Source organism: Pollachius pollachius, assembly GCF_949987615.1.
Source record: "Pollachius pollachius genome assembly, chromosome: 2".
NCBI classification, from domain to species: domain Eukaryota; kingdom Metazoa; phylum Chordata; class Actinopteri; order Gadiformes; family Gadidae; genus Pollachius; species Pollachius pollachius.
This window is the reverse complement of record NC_136935.1, coordinates 15,736,931-15,759,430: the sequence shown is the minus strand read 5'-3', so window position 1 is coordinate 15,759,430 and position 22,500 is coordinate 15,736,931. Positions and strand designations below refer to the sequence as shown.

General features: G+C 43.7%; 1 protein-coding gene across 4 annotated transcripts in view; it reads left to right on the top strand.

Moving 5' to 3' along the window:
* rims1a (regulating synaptic membrane exocytosis 1a) overlaps positions 1 to 22,500 on the top strand; it is a gene marked incomplete at its 5' end in the record, with an annotated part of 55,340 nt that overhangs the window by 26,662 nt on the left and 6,178 nt on the right. The window contains 17 exons of one of the 4 annotated variants that reach the window (XM_079730066.1): positions 598 to 638; positions 1,046 to 1,159; positions 1,383 to 1,482; positions 2,126 to 2,249; positions 5,496 to 5,542; positions 6,548 to 6,663; positions 7,103 to 7,233; positions 9,876 to 10,047; positions 10,371 to 10,524; positions 12,541 to 12,703; positions 13,658 to 13,762; positions 14,435 to 14,494; positions 16,224 to 16,313; positions 16,968 to 17,051; positions 20,571 to 20,680; positions 21,147 to 21,265; positions 21,911 to 22,071. In XM_079730066.1, the coding sequence (XP_079586192.1) occupies positions 598 to 638; positions 1,046 to 1,159; positions 1,383 to 1,482; positions 2,126 to 2,249; positions 5,496 to 5,542; positions 6,548 to 6,663; positions 7,103 to 7,233; positions 9,876 to 10,047; positions 10,371 to 10,524; positions 12,541 to 12,703; positions 13,658 to 13,762; positions 14,435 to 14,494; positions 16,224 to 16,313; positions 16,968 to 17,051; positions 20,571 to 20,680; positions 21,147 to 21,265; positions 21,911 to 22,071 (1,891 nt within the window). The remainder of the gene's footprint in view (positions 1 to 597; positions 639 to 1,045; positions 1,160 to 1,382; positions 1,483 to 2,125; positions 2,250 to 5,495; positions 5,543 to 6,547; positions 6,664 to 7,102; positions 7,234 to 9,875; positions 10,048 to 10,370; positions 10,525 to 12,540; positions 12,704 to 13,657; positions 13,763 to 14,434; positions 14,495 to 16,223; positions 16,314 to 16,967; positions 17,052 to 20,570; positions 20,681 to 21,146; positions 21,266 to 21,910; positions 22,072 to 22,500) is intronic. The other 3 variants (XM_079730063.1, XM_079730064.1, XM_079730065.1) reach the window with 3 other exon arrangements.

The window sequence follows — 22,500 nt, the reverse complement described above, 5'->3', positions numbered from 1 at the left end:
TCTTGTCCCTGGCCTGAATATTCAATAAACACTGTCCCAAAAATTTCAACAAATATCTTGTGAAGAGGCCACCTAAGCAGCGTGTGATCTGAATATTTTGTGTGCGTGTGTGTGTGTGTGTGTGTGTGTGTGTGTGTGTGTGTGTGTGTGTGTGTGTGTGTGTGTGTGTGTGTGTGTGTGTGTGTGTGTGTGTGTGTGTTTGTGTGGATGCGTGGATGCAGGTGGGTGTGTCAGAGGTGCATATGCACATTTGTGTGTCTTTTTAAGTGCAGTCGCATGTGTGTCAGCCTGTGGGTATGTGTGTGTGTGTGTGTGTGTGTGTGTTCTTGTGTTTGTGTGTGCGTTTGTGTGTTTTAGTCGCAAAATCTGCCTGTTGTTCCTTCCATCGTCTTTCTAGTCTTTTTCACCGAACTCCCTTTTTCTTAATGGACAGGCAAAGCTGTCCTGCATCTGCACTTTTCAACGTTGTTTCTGGAGCAGATCAGCAGTGTTGCATCTGCATAGCTCTGAGGCGTAGAGAATTATAGAATATGGTAGCGTGTAAACTGTAGAAGACAGATGGTGAGCCTGAATTCTTAACTCTGCTTCCTGTTGCAGGTGACTGGGAGTGCTACCCTCACGACCCCAGTGTATGGCACGTAAGTCACTGGCTCACGCTTTGTTTGTGCTCGAAAACAGTTCAAATAGAGGATATCTTTAGTGGGCTACAAAGATTTTTTCCCCTGCCATTTTGAATACACTGTGTGTGTGTGTGTGTGTGTCTTTGTGTATGCGCGTGTATTTTGTGACGACGTGTGTCCATGTTTAATTAAATCTGTTAATTATTCTGTATGATATCTGCATAACCTCTGTGTGCATCTCATTGTAGAAGGCGTGCATAATGAATCGCATGTAAATGGGATTTTAAGTTACGCCTGAACATGTGTCTCTGCGCTGACCTGCGAACCGGGCCTGTCCTGTTCTGCATGCTGCGTCTGTATTCGGCGCTCCACCGCGACGGCCTGACAGCTACAAGGGGCTCACATGTCCCCTTGACCTCCCACAGCATCCCGTAGCCTGGGAACCGTCCAAAGAAGGAGACCATCAAATAGGACGCATCACCCTGAGCAAGAGGAGTGCCGCCATGCCAAAAGAGGCCGGGGCCCTACTGGGGTTAAAGGTCAGAACGAAGCTGGACAAACATAATGTAGATGCATGTAAAGCTAAGAACATGGCGACAGAGATGAGGCACTGCGTTTTAACTATCCTAGATTACCGAACTTCTAAATGGTTTACCAAACATTTGAAAGTTCAATTTAATAGTTAGACCACATAGAGTGCTAGAGTGATTTTGTCCAAACTGAGTGTGTTGATGTGCTGTGATGGTCCCTCCTGTCCCTCAGGTGGTGGGCGGCAGAGTGACAGAGTCAGGGAGGCTAGGAGCCTTCATCACCAAAGTCAAGAAGGGCAGCCTGGCTGACGTCGTGGGCCATTTAAGGGCAGGTGGGCTGTAGGACACACACAAACACACATGCACACACAAACACACACACACACACCCACATACACACAAAATCTAATTTTACGATGGATTATATTATTTTATGTATACATCTATTTTAATATATAAATATATATATATATATAAATTATGTTATATTATATAACGTGTCATTTTTTTCATTTGGATTGCAGTTGGCCCAATTTTCCCAAATCCAAACTTCTAAACTTCTAGACTGCTCTTCTGTTGCTCATGTATGAAATACATAAACAGGCCACCAGAAAACTGTATTTATTGCGACTATATTAACAATGTAACAGGAACTCTCCCATTCCCAGCTTTTGACCTTCTCTGAATGATGCAGCTGTTTTTATATAGAACCTGATACGCTAAATAAGGGATTCAACACTTGAATGCTGTGTAAGAACTGAATATATATATATAATATATCAAGGCAATCAAGTGTCTTGAGGATATTTTTGGGATGATCATTCTACACCCATTCCTTGGTAACTCAGAATTGGCCAGAAGTGCCACAATTAATTTATGATTATATAATAAATTTCTCAACACACTCAAATTACGGATTCATAAAACACTTATTAGGGTTGAAAGCAAATACAATTTAAAAATGCTGAATTTCAGGTGATGAAGTTTTACAATGGAATGGCAAGCTGTTGCCGGGGGCAACCATGAAGGAAGTTTACAACATCATCCTTGAGTCTCAAGCCGAGCCCCAAGTGGATCTAGTGGTATCCCGGCCTATTGGGTAAGATAAGAACAAGACCCTACTGCACAACAATCACACTATGAAACGTCATTCCTTTCCAAACGTATTCAAAACAGCATTCATTCAAGTCTGACCACTAGAGGGCATTGAGTACTCTCACATACATTCCAGCCACTACACTAGATACTTTGTCTATGGAAAGCCTCAAAATGCTCATGGATCATCTGCAGCAATGCCCCTTTGTGGGGCAGAGTTAACGTTTGCCACAAGGCAATGGTGCTATGGTAGAGATGGGATAGATTTTCTGATAAACTTGGTGTGTTAGGATATTATGATAGCAAGCGTTACACTGATTGGTATAATCATGACATATAACACTGATATATCCGGTTATAACTTGGCCTACCAAAGGAGTCAAGAGCATTGTATGTGCTGTGTTGACGTTGACCCCTTCATTTAATCTAGGCAGTCCGCTGGAAGGCCGTTTGAATCTGTACACAGACTAGAGGCTGTGTGGGCGCATCCAACAGATCCAAAATAGCCACCACAGCACCTGCCAAGTGCCAAGTGAAGTTTCCTTTGTGACTTGAGTGCTATTGCCTTTAAAAGTGCAATAGTGCTTGCATTCTGTCAGAGTCTGAATGACTACTTACAGCATCCGGGCCTATCCGCTGTTGAAATTTAAAGGTTAACTTTTATTGGCTTATTTCTCTATTCATGCATGTAAGCAGGCACTTTTGACTTCAGTAATATCAAATGTATTCCCGTATATTTACTGAAAGAATTCAACTATTACACCAAGATTGTAAAATGGAGAGTTATTTTAAGAACCAGCTAGATGAGCCCAGCTTTATGTCTCAAATTCACACAATTATATATAAGTTACTGCAATTTCATGTAGATACAACTAGGATTTTGTGTTATCACCTTGCATCGCTTTTTGTACAACCTCAAAATGCTGGGTGCATTGTTGTGACAGTAAATAGTCAGGGTATTTTCAGGGAACAAGACAATTTGCATTAGTGGTTTTCAGGTACTGTAGGACTCACTGTATGAGTACACTGAATGTACTGTATCTAGCTAAGGCGAGTCTCATCGAGTCTTCAAGAGCCATATAAAGGTTCAAAGCTCAGGCAGTATTTCACAGTTGATTTGGCAATTTCACTTTATTTCTTCTGAGACACATTTGATGAAGCTTCCATTAGAACCAAACCTTCACCTCCATTTCACACCACGGCATCCTCATTCCCCACAATCATATCATAATTTTCTTCATAAAAACACCCAAAAATGTTCCTCCCACAATAATGCAATATCCCAATACAACGTGCTCCTTCAATGGTTAAAAAATTGAATGTATGAATTTCTCTCCAAACACTTGCGAAGGGTGTGTAGAAAATATCAGTAAGTAAACAAAACAACCTGTTGCATTAATAGAGCCTCCCAGTCTTCCCATTCTAAAATGATCTGCACTCCTCTGGTCCCCCACACCCGTATGTGATGCTGCTGCTTCTGCCATTTTACCCCCCACACACACTCCAAATCCAATCAAACTGAATTGTATTTTGAAATAATGCCAAGCAGTTGCAAATGTCAGCTGTTTTACAAATAGTTGCAGATGCTACATTTTCTTCCTTTAAAGAGGGGTTATAATCGTTTTCAACCTAAGATTTACATTTTCCTGCCCATTAGCAGTGCTACTGAGGCTCTTATGGGCAACGTCTCTATTGTAAGGATCTAACCTGAATAGGCAGTAAATTTAGGAAATATGGCAACGTCCAACCATTTCAGTTGGAGCATTATAATATATCTTAGCTAGGTACATTGATTTTACAAAATTTCAAGCTGGTACCTAATAAGGAATGCAATTAGTTAGATACCTACCTAGTGAGGACCAGAAGTTGTGAAAAGCCTACTAGTACAATTGGTACAGTTGTCACCCATCTATGTGTATAGGGCTGGGACATCAAGAAAACCAGCCAAACAGCAGCCAGCACATCATTTGTTTGAATGAGGATCTTTAGGTCGGCCTGTTTATCACTGGGAGGGGTTCTGCTGCAGAATCCAACACAAGTACTCCCAAAACACAACTGTTGGCTAGTAACATACAGTAGATGGACGCAAGTACCAGTATTTGACAAGAGTTACATTTCTATAAACTTGACACTCTAATCTGATTTAAAGAAAAATGCCTTGGAAATTTTTATACTGTAGGGACAGAAGAAAGATCCAGTAGATCACTTATATGCTTACAAGTCCCTTCCTATCAGAGGTCTTTCTTACTAACATGTAATAAAACATAACTAGTTTGACACCCCTCTTTAACTGAACAAACTTACATGCTCATAAGAACGGATGCAAAATGGCCATTTCACACAGTCTTGGGACAGTATATGTGCTTTTGTAAGCTTTATGATGTTTTGTGCAGTCCATTGGGTCCTTTCATTCCAACATCAAGTCTTTTTGCTCTAACATTTACCCAAAGTGTCGGTAAGTCGGTGCTAAAACCTAAAATAGTAACTTCAAATTTAAAGATGCTCACAGGCAGTGTCCTAAATTCACAGCTCCAAATACATTATCTCTGTGTGGCTTTCACCACCGGACAGTGTGGTGCCACAGCGGGTCATGCTGCTGCCTCAGAGATAAAGAGACGTGTGGGGGCCGTTTCCGGCTCATCACATGCATTCTACACAATTGTCGACCATAAATTGGCCTTTTCTTCGATTCTTAAGACTTGGCTCCCTAACCTCTGAGGGGCTCCCTGCTGACACCAACAGGGAAATAAATAGTGTCAAGAGGGGCCGTACTGTGAGCATATTTAAAGATCATGGACAAAGAATTGCCAGTGTTTCCCTTGGGTCCCCGGGCTGATATTCATGGCAGCTGTTATCCTAGGTGGGCTTATGGGCTATGTGGCTGTGGACGGGTCTTATACAATAATGGGTGTGCCTTGTATAATAGTGGGTGTGGCCTGTATTGCTGTGGGCGTACTCTTGTATGATTCTGGACTGCCACGAATGCCACCATGCTTCCCTGGGAAACACTGGATTGATGACAAGAGCCTGGCTCTTTGCCCCCCCCCCCCCCCCCTGCTTTTACTCTGTTCATTGACACCTACAATATTTCTACCTGGGTTTCTAAATGACAAAAAAAAAGACTTAAGACTCATTGTAGAGAACGTATAGTGAGCATGCTTGCCTGTGAAGTGAACTTAAGTGACTCATTCTTCTTCCAATCAGGGCTGGTATGACTCTGACTGAAATGTATCTTCCTTCTGTTTTCCAGTGATATCCCAAGAATCCCCGACACATCACACCCTCCATTAGGATCTAGTACGTATCTCATGTGGTCTGTCCGTATGTCTGTCCCTATGGCTCTCTTTCACACCACTTCTTTCTCATCATGCGGTCTAGCTTCTTAACTCTGCATCTCTCTCTCACTCGGTTTCCCTTTTGATTTGTTTGTTTGTTTTTGTTTAAGTGAAATCCCTATCTTGCTATCACTATCTTCCTTCCTGATGTTTAATTCTGAAGTGTTGTCCCTTCTTAAACTCAGTTATTTCTTCACAGTGGCTTTCTTCAGAGAATAAACAAAACGGTTAATAAGTATTTCAAAGCTTCATTCAATCTCTTGATTTGCAAATCCTCAGGATACTACGATTGCCCTCTTCCTGCTCAGACTGTTCATCCAGATCAAAGTTGTTATCACAGTACTGGCCTTGTCATCAAAAGAGGATACTATCTCTGGCTTTAATGGGCTGGGATAAGAGGTCAAATTCTTCATGTCATGGCTGTTACAAACACCGTCCACACAGATAGAATGGCCAACTTGCCCTCGAGATATTTTATCGGTCATAAAATATACAAATCATTTGGTCAGCATAAATGACAGAAAAACCGGTCTGATGGATGCCATCCTATTTAACAGTACTGCACACAACTGCTGGGTTAACTATTGTAACTGGTACGGACCCAGTGTATCTCCTGATGGATGCATGGACACATTTGGGCAAACAGACACCCTAAGCACTGGTTTGACTTGTCGAAAGACAAATGAACAGTGCACAACATGCCTGTTTTGCAACATTTAATTATTGTAAGACATACTACTTACACATACTTTAAAATCACACTAGACATCCCCACCTGCTGCAATTTACAAATTAAACAATCCAATTTGACAATTTCTACAATCTGAATAAACTAGTGTTAATTCATAATTTACAACTTGAACCAAGGTTCCCACATAACTCCTGCAGGCTGTGTGTATTTTCCCGGGTCTGGGTTTAGAATCAAACTCCTTCCTCCCTCCTGTTCTCCTCACTGTGGCTCCGGCAGCAGGTTCCAGCTCCTTCGAGTCCCCCAAGATGGACCGACCGTCCATCTCCGTCCAGTCTCCCTCCAACGCCGGCATGCTGCGAAACGCACCGCAGCTGCTGCCTGGACAGATCTCTGTACGTATGTCTGTGTGTGTGTGTGTGTGTGTGTAAGAGTTTGAGTGTAGGCCTATGTCAGCTTGTTTGCTCTAGGGATACAGTGCATGAGGGGTGGAGAGTGTTTTTGCGTTTATATGATTAATGAGCATGAGCCTATATGTGTGGTCATATGCGGTGTGGAAATTGTGTGTGTTTGTGTACGTGATTGCGGGTACAAGCGAGTGTTAAGCTTTGGTTTGAAGTGTTTGTGTCCTTGTAGGCTTCGGTGTGCATGCATGTGTTCGTGTCCGAGTGTGTTTGCGTTGGTGTTTGCGGGTATAATTGAGTGTTACGCTATGATTCTATGATGTGGGTGTGCGTGCCTGTTTGCGTGTGTGTGTGTTTGTTCATGTGTGTGTGTGTCCCTGTGCATGGTGCATTTCTGTCTCTAAACACCTGCCTCCGTGCCGTCACTCAGGTGAAGCTGTGGTATGACAAAGCGGGCCACCAGCTTATCGTCAACGTGCTGCAGGCCGTGGAGCTTCCCCTCAGACCGGACGGGCGACCCAGAAGCCTTTACGTCAAGATGTACTTCCTCCCGGACCGAAGGTAGCCCTCCCAGACCCCCCACTGCGCGAAGCCACGGCGATCCGATGTCCCACTCTATACAGGATGAATCCAACTAGACAAAAGTCGGACCCTACCCCAACAAGCTAGGTTATTTAACATGCTAAGGACACTACCCAGATAGCAAACAGTCATTGAAACTATGTTAAATCAACATTCCGTTGTCAACATTAAATCATTGAATCAACATCGAACTCTGATGTTGATTCTACATCATTTTGCACCCTTTTTTTTATATCAAAACAACGTTGAAATACTGTCCATAGATCAACGGAATTTCAATGTTATTTCAATTATCAGGAATATTGAAACAATGTTGAAATTTCAACTGAACTAAGGATCGACATAATTTCAATGGAATTTCAATCGTTATTAAGCATAGAAAATCATTGCTAGGCATACGAAAATGTAATGCCCTAAATGAATTAGCCTATAATGAATATCCTGCTTTATCGACAGCCAGGATGTTAAAAAGTGATGGAACATTTGGAAGCTTGCATGCCCATAGCCTAGCCTAAAACACTGACCACACCACACTGTTTAAGGTTAAAAAATAATTCATTTTATTACACTCTTTTCATTGCTATTTCATTCATTCATTATTTGTCCTAGTTACACTTTATGGTCCGACGTCTGTTTGTCGTCCCGTCCCTCCTGCCTGGTCTTGGGCATAGCGCAGCCACTTTTGCGCAGCCTGGGTAAAAGTGAATTTGGTGACGGCGGCTGTCCCCATCTGCTGTGTAAGAGCATCTCAAACAGAAAATACAAGCGCAACGCAAAAAATTAGCCTTAAAGTTAAACAGAACTCCCACATATATGCACACTTGGAAACAAATTCGGTAGCATAGGAGACATTTTTTAAAATGATATACATATCCAGTGGGGGGGCTTCCATGGTGGCCCGCCGCGGTCACATCTGCGGGTAGCACAAGGTGCTAAGTGCTAGGGTTACTGCCTTTCATTTGATAGACTAGCCGGCAGGCTGCACTACGCTAGCGTTGGTGCCGGTGTTCACCGGCGGTAGAAGAAATAGCGGTGCTGTTTTAAAGGTCCCATGACATGCCACCAGGTGTGGGGTGATTAGTTGTTTCAAGCCGTTCATCAACCATAATGATGATTCAGATGGAAAATCAATATTTTTACAATGTTGGCTTGCTGTCTGGGTCGCGGGCTAACAACGATAAGATGCTAAGTACCTTACGAGGCTGACCTCCTAAACTGGCGATCACATGCTAAGTAGGCTAACACCTTAACATTCGTAGCACCCTAACAGGCAAAGTATCTTACATGCTAAATATCCTAAATTAATGCTATAAGTAGCTTACATTAACCTGCTAAGAAGCCTTTCATGCAGTATGAAGTACAAACATCTTTTTGAAAACTTCCGACAAGAAAACCCACAAAAATGAGTCAGCACGCCACCATTAACTCATTATATGGGCAACCTGATTGTATGTATTTATTTTATTTAGAAGTTGGATTTATAAATTGTTTCACTTGTTTATATTCTCCTTATTAATTCATCGTTGATAATGGATCCACGCGCTACTTATAATTCCTGTGGTGCTCTGCGAGGCTGACCCTCACCGCTTTCTTCTTCCTTCTTAAAAGGGACACGCTTCCTTGTGGGGAAGTTGTGAAGAATATTTTTCCACCCATAACTTTTACGAGGAGCTAAATTTTTAATACAGGACAGCTGAGGACAGTTCCTAGTCAGGCCTCCCACCGCTGCACTCTCAGACCCCTGTAGCATTGCCATAGGTGTAACATCCTGTCTGCCCGCACGCATGTTGAGATGAAATATGAATCCCCAGAAATTACACCAGCATCATTGATGCGACATTTGTCTGTAAACATTTGAAAGGATGAATATATCAAATTTTATCTTGGGTAAATTTGAATCTATGATTAGTCAACCATGGTTTTTAAATGCACATGGGGTCGTGCTGTTGGCAATATGTTTTTGGCCAGTATGTCTGTGCTGCAGTTAAACTAATTAATACATCTCAGTCCATTTGTGCAGTTTAAGGTTTGATTCAAGCAACGGATTTAAAGATAATGATCTTGAGGATAAACTCATGCTGCTGCAATGTGTTTCAGTGAAACAATCTGTAAACTGTTGGCAATGGATGGCCCTGCTGCAATTTACGACTGTGTCTGGACGCCGGCCGGTTAGGACAGCCTACAGAACGTCCTCGCTCAGCTTAATTAGCCAAATTGAGTTTAGGTAGTATTTCCTCACGATACAATGTCTCCCAAATGTTATCAAATATGCACGGGACAGCACTTGAGTCACGGCTGCATTATTAAGGCCCATTGACTGTATTGCTGCAGGGACCTATGGAACTTATGTAGAATTAAAAGTTAGACGGTTTTACCTATAAGGTTGAATGTGAAGTATAGAAAGGAAGGATAGACAGTGATCTTGGAGAGTAGAAAAAGTGTATCAGTATTATTTCTATTTGATTGTAAAAAAAAAATGAAGCGATTACTCTTCAGCTGAACATGATTTGAAAATGGCCTCAAAATTCTACCTGATTGCGTGGTCACAGTTTCAGTGTGTTGTGTCTCTGTGCGTTCTCTCTGCGCCTCTGTGTGTTGGGGTCCCGCCTCTCCCCCCACAGCGACAAGAGCAAGCGGCGGACGAAGACGGTGAAGAAGACGGTGGAGCCCAAGTGGAGCCAGAAGTTTGTGTACACGCACGTGCACCGCCGGGACTTCCGCAACCACATGCTGGAGCTGACCGTGTGGGACCAGCCCCGGATGCCCGACGAGGACAGCACCTTCATGGGGGAGGTGAGAGGAGGAGACAGGGGCACCTATGGAGAAGCGGCACACACAGGCGCACGCGCTGTTACAGCGTTAGAAACTTATATTTAGAGAGAGACATATGGGTCAACGTGAACAGATGCATATATACAGACAGACAGGTACACACACACAAACGCGCGTGCACGCACACACACACAAACACACACACAAAATCCACCCAACCCAAACCACAATCCCACCATCCTTACACTAAACACACAGACAAACAGAAAGACAGACAGACGCACACACACACACACACACACACACGCACCTATCACTGTGCTGCTGGTCCTTCCCCATGGTAGATCCTGATAGAGTTGGAGACAGCGAAGCTGGACGACCAGCCCCACTGGTACCCCCTCCAGACCCACGACGTGTCCTCCATCCCTCTGCCCCGCCCCTCGCCCTACCTGCCACGCAGGAACACAAACACAGAAGCCCAGGCCAAGAAGCTGCAGCGTAAGTCTGCCCTGTGAGCTTGTGTGTGTGTGTGTGTGTGTGTGTTTTCATATATGTACCACCTATGGATATCTGTATGTATTGGCGTATCCGCATGAGTTGTGTGTTTCTGTGTCAAGGCTGACATAACAAGGATAAGCTGTGTGCACTGATGTCTGCTTACTCTAACCATAATGTTTGCTCCCGTATGTGTGTATGTCTTTTGTATGTTTGTATATATCTGCGTGTGTGAGTGTACATGATATGTGTATGATATCTGTGTTTGTCTGATGTGCGTCTGCATTTGCATCAGAGTTTATATGTGTGTCGTGCTTTGTATGCATGTCGGTCTGCTGGATGCATGTTTGTGCTATCCGGTGTGTGTGTGTGTGTGTGTGTCTGATGTATATTTGTGTGTGTTTGTGTGTGTGTCTGTGTATGTCTGATGTGTGTGTGTGTAGGATCTCAGCGTGTAACAGAGCCTGAGTTTGATGACACTACCCCAGTAGTGTGTAAAGGTGGGTGTGGGTCTTCACATCGTCCGCCGGCTTTAAAAAACAGGTTATTTCTGGTGGCAGATGCATTTTAAACCAAAACATACATATACATATTTATATATATAAACAAGCAAACAACCTGAATTATCAAAATGACAAAACTGGTTTCATGATAGACCACCATAAATAATTTCCTGATATAGAAACAGTGCCTTGCTGTTGACTGTGTGTAACTTGACTGCACCTAGATAGCAGTCAGCCTACATAGCCCTGCTCTTATTAGGTGTTCCGGACATAAATAGAAGCACAAGCCTGGGAAATGAGCTCAATGAGATAAATACTACCATGTACGATCCAAGACCACAAGCTCTTCCTGTGTGTGTGTGTGTGCACTAATGTGTGTTTGTGTGTGATTGTTGTGTGTTTTTAAATGTGTGTCTTCGGCATGTGTGCATGCGTGTGTTTATTTATTGAGCTTTTGTTTGACTGTAAGAGATGTTGCAACAAGAGTAATAGAGGGAAATAAAGTGTCTGAGAGAGAGAGAGAGAGAGAGGGAGAGGGGGGAGAGAGAGAGAGAGAGAGTGATTGAGTGAGTGGGGGGGAGTGAGAGGGGGGGAGAGAGAGAGAGAGAGAGAGAGAGAGAGAGAGAGAGAGAGAGAGAGAGAGAGAGAGAGAGAGAGAGAGAGAGAGAGAGAGAGAGAGAGAGAGAGAGAGAGAGAGAGAGAGAGAGAGAGAGAGAGAGGGGAAAAACACAAGACTCCCCTCTCTCCGACCAGTTTTCTTCTCCATGTTCTTTCATCTTCCCTACATGGCGGGAGAACAGGACAGCGAGGGCCTCAATAGCACTCCTCCAAACAAACACAAACTCCCAAACCGCCGGCTTTGAGGAGCCTCTTCTCTGTCAGTAGTAGCAGCCAATCACGTTGGGCGGCAGAGATACATGGGCTCTCTTCAAGGCTGATGGTTTGCCGGGGCTATTTATAACCCGTCCTCAGGGATGGGCCTTCGTCGGCACCAAACCTTTTCAATTAAACAAAACGCCAATTAGACAACTTCTCCTCTTGCTGTAGGTAGCTCTGCTGTTGTTCCGACTTGTGTTCTGATTTGTGTCATATTAACAGACTGTTCATGCAAGAGTGTGCATTCATGATTCCTGTTGTGATGCTACATGGGAGGCCTTGACAAACGCTGTTTGTGTATTGATACACACAATGTGTCATACGTTTAAAAAATTAAAGCATCCGTATAATTATGCACAGAAACAAGGATTTTATGTTGCTCAACTCCCCCAAAGGTCACAGGTTGAGCAAGAGTAAAATTTGGTGTTACGTGTGAATGATCATAGGACATAGTACACTGACTCGCAGCAGCGTCTCATTCGGTATGTTCCAACAACAGAGAAGCAAAAGCACATGCTAAAAATAGTACTACATCAGAAGCTGATTTGATATTAATGACCGATACAAACACGTTGTTTAGCTTTCTCTCAAGTGTGGTGTGCACTACATAAATGAATGTGCTGTGTGGGGGGGGATGCAGCAGATGGGCGTGGCCGGGAGAGACAGCGGGAGCCCTTGTCAACCCTGGAGGTGCCGGAGCAGCGCCAACCGTCCAATCACCATCTCCGATCTCGCTCCGTCTCGCCACACCGCGAGGAGCAGGGGCGTACGCGCTCCCGGCCACCCAACATCCCCACCCAGCGGTCAGTATGACATCATTACCCCCCCCCCCCCCCCCCCCCCCCCCCCACCCCCCATCCCCCCAGTCCCTGTAGAAGTGACTTCTGGGAAATGTATGCAATTTGTATTTCTTTCCTTGTTGTCCTTTCTGTTACAACTTATAGAAACTAAAGGAAGACAAAGATAACCCTAAATTATATCGTTTTTAAAACAGTTTGGATTTATAGTAGCAGAACCCATTGATCCCAACCCAAAAAGTGGCAAAAACGTGGAACTATCAGTGATGGACGGGGGTAGGCAGAGTGAGGAACAGTGGTTGGAAGACAGCGGACTGGGCCCATATACTAATGAAACGCCGGGGGATATTAACCCCCTGCCACACCGCTCGTTTAATTTTTTCTAATGTTTTATTATTCTCCTGGCCCGTGCCGACGGAGGCCAGCCCAGCTGCCAACATTGCTTTTACCTGCTGGGCTTAATTGGCTCACGCACAGCACAAGCCAAGTGTCTGTCTGATGGCTTCCAAGGATGGCCAGAACCTCCCTCCCTCTCTCTCTCTCTCCCTCTCCATCCCTCTTTCTCTCCCTCCCTCTCTCTCTCCCTGACTCTGACTATCTAAGTGTCTGTCTGTCTATCTGTCTGTCTTCCTTCCATTCTTTCTTTATGTCTTTCTTTCAATCTTTCTTTCTCTCAGTCCTACCTCCTCTGCTCCTTTTCTACCTCTCTCTTAACGATCTCCCCGTCTATCTGACTGCCTGTCTGTCTGTCTATCTGCTTGTGTCTGCCTTCCTTCCTTTCTTTCTTTCTTCCCATCGTTCCATCCTTCTCCCAATCCTTCCTCCTCTCTTCCTCACATACCTCTCTCTTATTGATCCCCCCGTCCTCTTTATTCGGTCTAGTTAACTGCTGCTCATCCCTCCCGGTCTCTGTGTTGACTCTCCGTTCGTCCCTCTGTCTGTCCCTCTGGCCGTCTGCAGGAGCCTGGACGACGAGATCCCCCAGAGCCGGCGCTCTCGCTCCCCGAAGCGCTACCCCGACTCCTCCAGGGGTCACCACCAGAGCCACGACTATCTCCAGGACAGGTCGGTTCCAGGGCAACACTTGTGTGTTTGCGGTGTGTGTTCTGCCCGAGGCCGGGTCACTCGGCCCAGAGACGGCTCGGTTTGTGTCGGTGCCTCGGTAAAAGTGTGTGCCATTTATCTGATGCCAGACGACCTGCCGCATTTCCCGGTTTTGTTTGTCTGGTGAGGAAACTGGAACACGTGCAAACAGGTCCGTGTGTACTTTGTGTCTATTGACAGACGGCGCGAGGGTAACGTGAGACCAAGAGTGAAAGAGTGCGAGAGATCAAGTGGGAAAGAATTGACATTCATCCTCCTTTAATCATCTTTTAGCTCTTTGTTTCAGCTCACCTCGTTGTGTTTGAGTGTCGGACATGGACTGCTCACACATGCCAAGTCCATGTGTTGTGTAAGACGACTGTAACGGGGTCTATTCAGAGAGTAGAGAAGGAAATTGTAGTATTTCTAGGCCTTCACACAGTGATCTGTTGCCTCTCCTTCTGTATGTGGGCGTCTAGATATAGTTGTTATTTGTGTTGTGTGTGTGTGAGTTTGTGCTCTTGCACGCGTGCGTGTGTGACGTTGGCTTATGAGCAGAACCGTCTCTCTCTCCCCTGTTCACCTATTCTCTCTCTGTGCTTCCTGTTGTTCACGGATTTTCTCACGTGTCATCCGTTGCCATGGTAACCCCAGTAAGCTCATCATGATCCACCAATCAATGCGGGGCAAAAGTGCTGAGTGCCTACACATCAGGTAACACCAGCCAATCACCACATCTCTTCCTGTTTTGGTTTCTATATTTGGCTTTTGGCATCATTGTATCATGGCTCTGCACAAGCGTTTAAAGCTTTGTCGGGACTTCATATATCTAATTATATATTTTTCATGCATTCTTTCCTTCCATTAATCGTCACTGTTATACACAGAAACAGAACATAGAGTAGCACTGAGATAAGTTTCCTTTGGGATACGTTTCATAAAGGTATTCCATAGCTGTAGTATGTTGGTCTATCCACTAGAGGGAACCATTGTCTTTCCAAACAAAAGATTTGTTGCTGAATTGTGATCGTTTAAAATACAGAATCATTCACATATGCCATTTGCTCATGTTAGTGCTTCTCATTTGTCTCACATCTTTGCAAATTATGTTGAAAGTGGCATGCATAGTTCATGACGAAGGCTCGCCCCATTATATAGAACAGTATGCTGACCTGCTTTTGCAATACTTATTTCCATAATTAGCCAGCATTGTTGCCCTTGGAAGAGATGTGGATGTGTGAATGGCTCACATCATTTGCTTATATATTAAATGGAGTAACCTGAAACCAACACATTTTCCAAAATGAAAACTTGCATGGAAAGGACATCTAAAAATGCGAGATCTCCCCTGAGGGTGAAACATTGCTAAGCTGTTGGTGCTTTTAGTTTTTTTTAGGTCCTGGAGGCTTTCTTTATATCTTTAAGTATTTTCCTACCTGCTTCTCCCTTCCTTCCCTCGCTTTGTCTGCTGTGTGCATGCTTAAGACAACAATTCAAACGCAGTGTCCCCCAAAGGGCTGTCAGGAGGTCCCTAACGGCACAGTAACACACACACACACACACACACACACACACACACACACACACACACACACACACACAGACAAGCTTGCACAGGTCAGTCCTGCACGAGTCAGCCTGCAGCACTACACCCCCCCCGTGATACTGTGAAAGGTTAAAACATTAATAGCTCACACACATACACACACACACACACACACACACACACACACACACACACACACACACACACACACACACACACACACACACACACACACACACACACACACACACTTTTCTCCAGGTGAGTATCAGCCATTTCTATTTTATTGTTTTCAGCTGAAAATTTTCTTTTTTATTATTATTATATTTCTATTTTAATTAGTTTTACACTTCCTTTACTTTCATCCTTGAATGTATTTTTATTGGTTGGAATAATTATCCTCAGCCCGCGTGTCCAAGCCTAAGAACTAAGTCGCACATTTAGGCACATGCACATATGTACACATATACATACTCACATACACACATAAAACCATACAAACATACACACAGGGTTGAATGACAGGCCCACAGAGTAAGAGGAGGGTATTTATTTAGGAGTCCTCGTCATGGTTACTATGACGATGATATTTTGTCCTCAAACTGCATCACTGTCTCAACTTGACAGCCCCCTTCCCTAATTGTGTGTCTGGTGTCAAACCACCTGTTCTTAATGTCTTCATTCTGTTTCCTTTGATCAGAGGACCATTATGATTTTGACAATCTAAAATTATCTCTTTATGTACTTGTTTTGGTTGTCTCTTTTCTTTCCCCCGCCTCTTTTGTGATCCTCCTCCTCCCTTCCCCCTTTCCCCCCCATTATCATCTTCTTCATCCTCATCATCTTCCTCCGCCTCATTCTGCATTGGACGGCATGTTGTTCTCTGGCGCCCCCTAGTGATGTGCAGCCGTCTCTGGACAGGGCTCGGAGCGCTAGCACCAACTGTCTGCCCTCAGACTACCATGCCCCCTCACCAGAGTCTGAAAGGTACCAGCCCACCTCCCTCCTTAATCTCCACTCCTCTCCTCCCCTCCACCTTTCCACCCTCTTCTCTGTCTCCAACTTACTTGCATCCACTTCCAACAGACCTCTCCTACTCACCCCCCACACCATCTATTTTTCTTATTCTGATTCTATTTTATTGTCCTCCTTTTCATGCCGAACCCTAAATAAGTCACAACCGTACCTAACTGGTGTACTTCAATGTTTTAAACTGTTATTCACTACCCCCCTAGAATGGAGAGCTTTACCTTCACAGTGGCTCTTAAACCCAGAGGCTTTATACCCCATGCTTACCCTATGATGCTTCATACTTTGTGTAACATAACCATTAACTGTATGAATATATTTTACTACCAAATCGCAACACCATTTCTTACAATGTATTGTATAGTAGATGTATTTGGCACAAACAAATGGGGATTGAATTACTGATGTCTCTCCTCTGAACGAATGCCATTCAAAGCAACAAAAAGGGTGACAATTCCTCACTCTGCTTTTCCATTGTAACGGGTACATTTGTTTAAAAAAGTCTAATGTGGACGAGATAAAAGTATAATATTAATAAAGAGGCTTATCACTGGAACTAAGGGCCGCGTCGTCACATCTTGGAAGTGAGCAATTTCACATTCTTGTGTATAGAAAACCTTTTTCCCAATCCCTGCCCCGGAGACGTCCGGCCAGCCCCAGGATTCTTATCCAACATGCGTCCCCCGAAGATGACAGGTACCCCCCCCCCCCCCACGCACACACACCCAAGTGCTGTGTCTCTGGGGTTGGATTCTGGACCCAACTGTGGCCTGACCGCCAAATAAATAGCACTATTTGCTAAATGAGCACAGTTTGGTTTAGCCAAGACCAAAGTAAACAAATTGTCACTAAAAGGAAAAATAAATGGACTTTCTTAACCAGTTCCAGCCCTGCTGAATTTGTTTGGGTCCTTGTTCGGGATTCAGAACACTGTATGTTCTGCTGAAGGTTGGGTCCATTGGGGTTCAGAACACTGTTGAATCTCCTCAACCCTCGTAGTAAACCCACCTCCCTTTTCAGTTGATGCTAAAAGCTGCTTGCTACCATACTAACCTCTTAAGTAAACGTTACTGTTTATTTCACACCGACAAGCTAACACACCTTTAACGTGAAATTCCACATTAGTGAAGATCCTAATGAGCTTAAGAAAACAAGCAAAATACAATTGTTTTAGATATCATTTATCATGCAATGAACTGACGCTAATTCTGTCTCTAACCCTCACTTTTATTTGCATTTAGTAGTCTCCTGACTTGAATAACTTGTTCTCACTCTTTCACAACATCTTATTTGTCATTTTACAGAAATCACCTCATTTATTTGAAGTGTTCGCTTAAATGGCTTAAACTCTGTGCTTTCCGTTGGTCTGGTTTAAAGAATGATGTCAAGGATCGTGATTATGCGCTGTGTGTGTGTGTGCTCCTTACAGCTGTTAGTTTGTTCGGCTGCTATAGATTTCTCTTCTCTCAGGTAGCTGCAGCTCAATGGATTCCTTTGCCAGCTGTATTGGTGTGTGTGCTTGCTGTGGAAGTAGTTCTGTGGTTGTAGTTTCTCTTCAGTCTGTATCAAAAGCGTTTAGAGACGGGGCCGTATATACTACTACTATAATACTTTAAATACTGTATGACATGCATTTGTGTGTGTGTGTGTGTGTGTGTGTGTGTGTGTGTTTGATACAAATGTTCATCTCATAAATGTAGAATATGGATGCTGCTCCCTTTCAAAAATACTTTATTTCACCTCAGTAAAAAATTGAGACAGACTCAAGCACTTTCACTCACTCACTCACTCACTTATCCACTCAGTCATTCATCTACTCACCCACCAATCACATAAACAAGTCAAGAAAGGAAGCATGTCTTTGTTTCACAATTCCATCATCCATCCATTCATTAATTACTTATCCATTGATTCAGTCCTTAATTAATTCATCCATTAATTCAGTGTTTCCCCATTCCAGCTGTAGTGGGTATTATTTCCAGATCAATGAGTTTTAAAGACCAACGACCCCATAGTTGGCATCGACATCGTGTGTCATGCTATGCGTCCATCTTTCCCTGTTGTGTTTCCTTGGTTAAACCGACACTCTCCAGGTACCTTGGGACCCTGGGAACACATGAATGTCACACTCTGGGCAGGATGCTGGCTGACTGTGTCCGTGATGGCAGGTAAGACATGGAGGCCTGCCATGTCAACCCGCAATGTTGCAGTAATGGAGTTCAGCCGGGCCCAGTCGGTCCGTCATTCAGTCTGACAGACAAACAGGACGGCTCCAGTTCACTTTTCCTCAAGCGCCTTAAAGCTTCTGGTGTGTGCTCATTGGTCAATCCTCTTGGGAGGAATTTTAGAGATTGGTTAGAGAGAAAAGGGAAAAATCCTTTGATATCATAAATCGATTGGTTTCAACCAAATGTTTACATGTAGGCTTTTTTTATTGGAGATGCTTGTATTCACATACAAGCATGGAAATATTACAAGATATTGTAATATTACATTACCCTTGTGGTTAAAATATTACATGACAGATTGTTGAGATTGTTATCTCATTTGAATCTCATCAGTTGTTACTTTCGAGATTCTGAAGTTTAGGTCAGGGTCAGGTTAAGGATCTGTGCAAATTTTCTGTCTGAATATCTTACCAGATATTCATGGTATTCATGTATACTCGTTTTCGCATCTCGAGAGAAAAAAAGAAAACATCACATCTCATCCAATATGTCTATCAGATTGCCTGACAAACATATGACACTTCAGTTCAAAATCATGTATTTTACCATTTCCTGTTCACTGGCCAGGCTGTACTAGTCATGTGTCAGCTCAGTCATGAGGTCAAGTCTCTTCGTTAGAACTTTTTTGTGTTTATCCTGAAAGGAAACTTATACATCATATAAATACCATCTTCACATCTTTCTTTATAGTACCCTTCAAAGGGTGGAATCATGCCAACCTTATGTTAACGAGCTTGACAGAGACCACATGACCTTTGTATTGCCTGAATTGACAACTCACAACAAAGACACAAATACAACACTCTTGTCAAATGTAATTAGTTGAACTGCTCAGAAACACCATACACAATAGATAACCTGTGATATACTATGTATCCTACATCAGACTGTTGGTATTGTTTAAGTGCTGTTTTGGCAAATTATTTTAAATGCACTTACACAACTGCAAGCTACTAGAGTGTTGTTTAATAGGATATGTTTTTTGTAAACTCAGGGATTGTTGTTTTCTCTACTTGTTTATTCTTTGAATGATCTGGTAATTATTTTGACCCTAAATCATGCATGATAGTCACTCATGTTTGTTTGTGCTGGTGTGTGCTGGTGTGCTATTAGTAAGTCAATACCAAATTAAAAGAAGGGTTAATTTGAATAAATACTGGGAACCTCTGTTATAAATGTGAGGCTGGACAAGGTGTCTCTCTTCCTTCTCCGTTCTTTGGCAGTGTGTTTGTCTTCTCTCAATGTGTATTCTGATGTGTTTGAGGCCCTACATTCAGGCCCAGTCATGCCCAATGAAATATCAGGTACCTACCTACCGAGTAAGTAGATATGAAGACAGACATGAAGGTCATCCAATCATTTCATTGGGGCCAAATTAATTCATTAGACAGGCTTATTACAGGCCTGCGACAACCACAGATAAAGTTCTTTTTTTTTCAGCTGCTGTAATACAAATTGCTCACTGAGTCCTGCAGCTTCCCACTTGAAAATTCTAAATTAAGTTTAACTTAAATTGTTAATTTAGTTCAATTTAATTTAATCGCCACTTGTATGGTGTTTTCTGTTAATTTTCTGCCTATGGCAAAGACTTCTGCATATGTCTAAACTTTTGATCTCTTTATTATATATATTTTTTTCCCTCTGTCCCCTGTTTTTTTTTACCTATATTGCCACAGCGATGCATTTGATTTTGATGCTGTCTGCTTTTAATTTGAGTCTATTCCAAGTTAATAGTGAAACGATTCTTCATGTGAAGGGCCTGATAAATATACATGATCTCCTTCTCAGAACATGTGCCAGAGGAGGCACATCAGCGTCCTTCCTTGGATTGTCAGTCTCATGATGTCAACATTTTGACCACCCAAATCCCTCCACGAGGGGTTTCAAACAGTTTCAAATGAATAACTAAACCTTCCCTTTTATTATCACCTTCACCCCTCCAATACCCCCTGTCCTGCTCTTCCTCCTCTCTCTGTCATCCCTCTAGGGGCCATCCCCAGGGCGGGACCCCTCAGTCGTCCTCCGCAGCCCCCACATCCGCCCGCAGGGTGAGGCAGCTCCCCCAGGTCCCGGCCAAAATCAGTACGGTGGAGGAAGGTGGGTGGAGGTCCATTGTGTGTTTCTCGTCTGCGTTGGTTTGTGTTTCAGCGACTGCGTTTGTGTTATCTCACACATTTTTAGTTTGTAAACGCCCCGGGGAAAACATGGGATGGGATTTAGTATGGCTTCATGGACTAGCTCCTTGATTCGTGCGTCGTTTCAGGAAGGTTTGCCTCCATCAGGCATGAGGTCCGATTGGATCATTTGGTGAATTGTGGGTAAAACAATTAAGTTGACTGATTGAGACAGACCCTTATATACACGAATATATATGAAAATAACAAAATCATATCCTCGTGTTTTTTACTTTAAACTTTTTTAATTTGAAAGCTCTAACTTTCAAATGTTTTGGGCGTTTTTCGTGTGTATGGAGTTCCGCGTTACCAGTCGTCCGTGTCTGAAGCTGTACCTAGATGCTCAGCGCACCTCCTCTCTTGTGCTCCCCTGCATGACCGCTCACCAGCCCTGGCGTCGGAGGAGCGTCTTCGGCAGCTGCCAATTAGGGTCCATTCCAACCGGACGTCGGCCCCTGCGGCCTCCAGCCAACAAGACCTCACCAGGAACCTGAAGAACAAACGAGAGGTAGGCCCCATGTCACGTAGCAGTGGTACCAACCGTGCTCCCCGAGTCTTTAGTTCTTCCTCCTCCGCTGCCCCTATGCGTCCTTTCCGACATTACGGTCAAAAGCATCATTTACCAAGGTGGAACACAGAAACATGCCGAGGATTAAGGAGATCCAGGTCAGACTGGGAGAAAAACAAAGAAGTTCAGCTGTATTGATTCTTGTCACATTTAAGAGTTTCCAAAAGATAGCCACACCAATTGAAAGCTTTTCACCTTGAAAGTATACCTTGAAATCACTACAAAGAGAAAAAAATAAGAATAATAGTCCAGAGGATTTTTCCTCATCATGATCCAAGCTTGCTGAGGCTCGGCTCTTATGACCTGGCTCTTATGCTGAGGACCACTCTCATGACCTGGCTCTTCTCTTGAGGAACACTATCATGACCTGGCTCTTCTGTTCTTCCCCTGAAACACCTGCACAAGCCCCTTGATCCCCAATCCCTGTTCCATCTCCACTGTTCCTCTTCAACCACCTCTACCAGTCTCCCAGTCTTTCCTGCTTTGTGATAATCCAAACAGTAAAGCAGGTTTCTTGATAGATCTGATGTAAGTTGTGCTGCCTGTCTAACCCCCTGTGTCTCCCCCCCCTTCTCTGGCTCCCAGCTCTATAAGGACCAGCGGAGGAGCTGTGAGAACGTGTCTCACAAGTCCTCGGACAGCGATGTCAGCGACGTGTCAGCCCTGTCTCGCACCAGCAGTGCCTCTCACATCAGTAGCACCAGCTACATGTCCATCCAGTCAGAAAAACCCAGGGGCCGCTTCAGGTGGGCCGCAAGCACACACATATGCAAACAAACACACGCACGCACGCGCGCACACACACACACACATATATACATGCACACACACACACGCACACACACACACACACACACACACACACACACACACACACACACATAGAAATAACATTTTTTTTTTATTGTTATGGCGTCATTATGAAGGCGTTTTTTCATTCATAATAAATCATTTTTTAACATTTGGAATTGTCGTCTCAAAGTGGGAGGCTACTCTGATATATTTTGAATAAATAATTCAACAGCTGATCAATAACAAGCATTATATTTGTTGCTGCTATTCCATTGCAGTATAAATTCTTACAGATGATCATTAGCTAATTGGCATCATTCAATTCCATGCATGAGGTGCCGTTGATGTTACCCAAAACAGCCATCGGTATGAAAACATGTGTT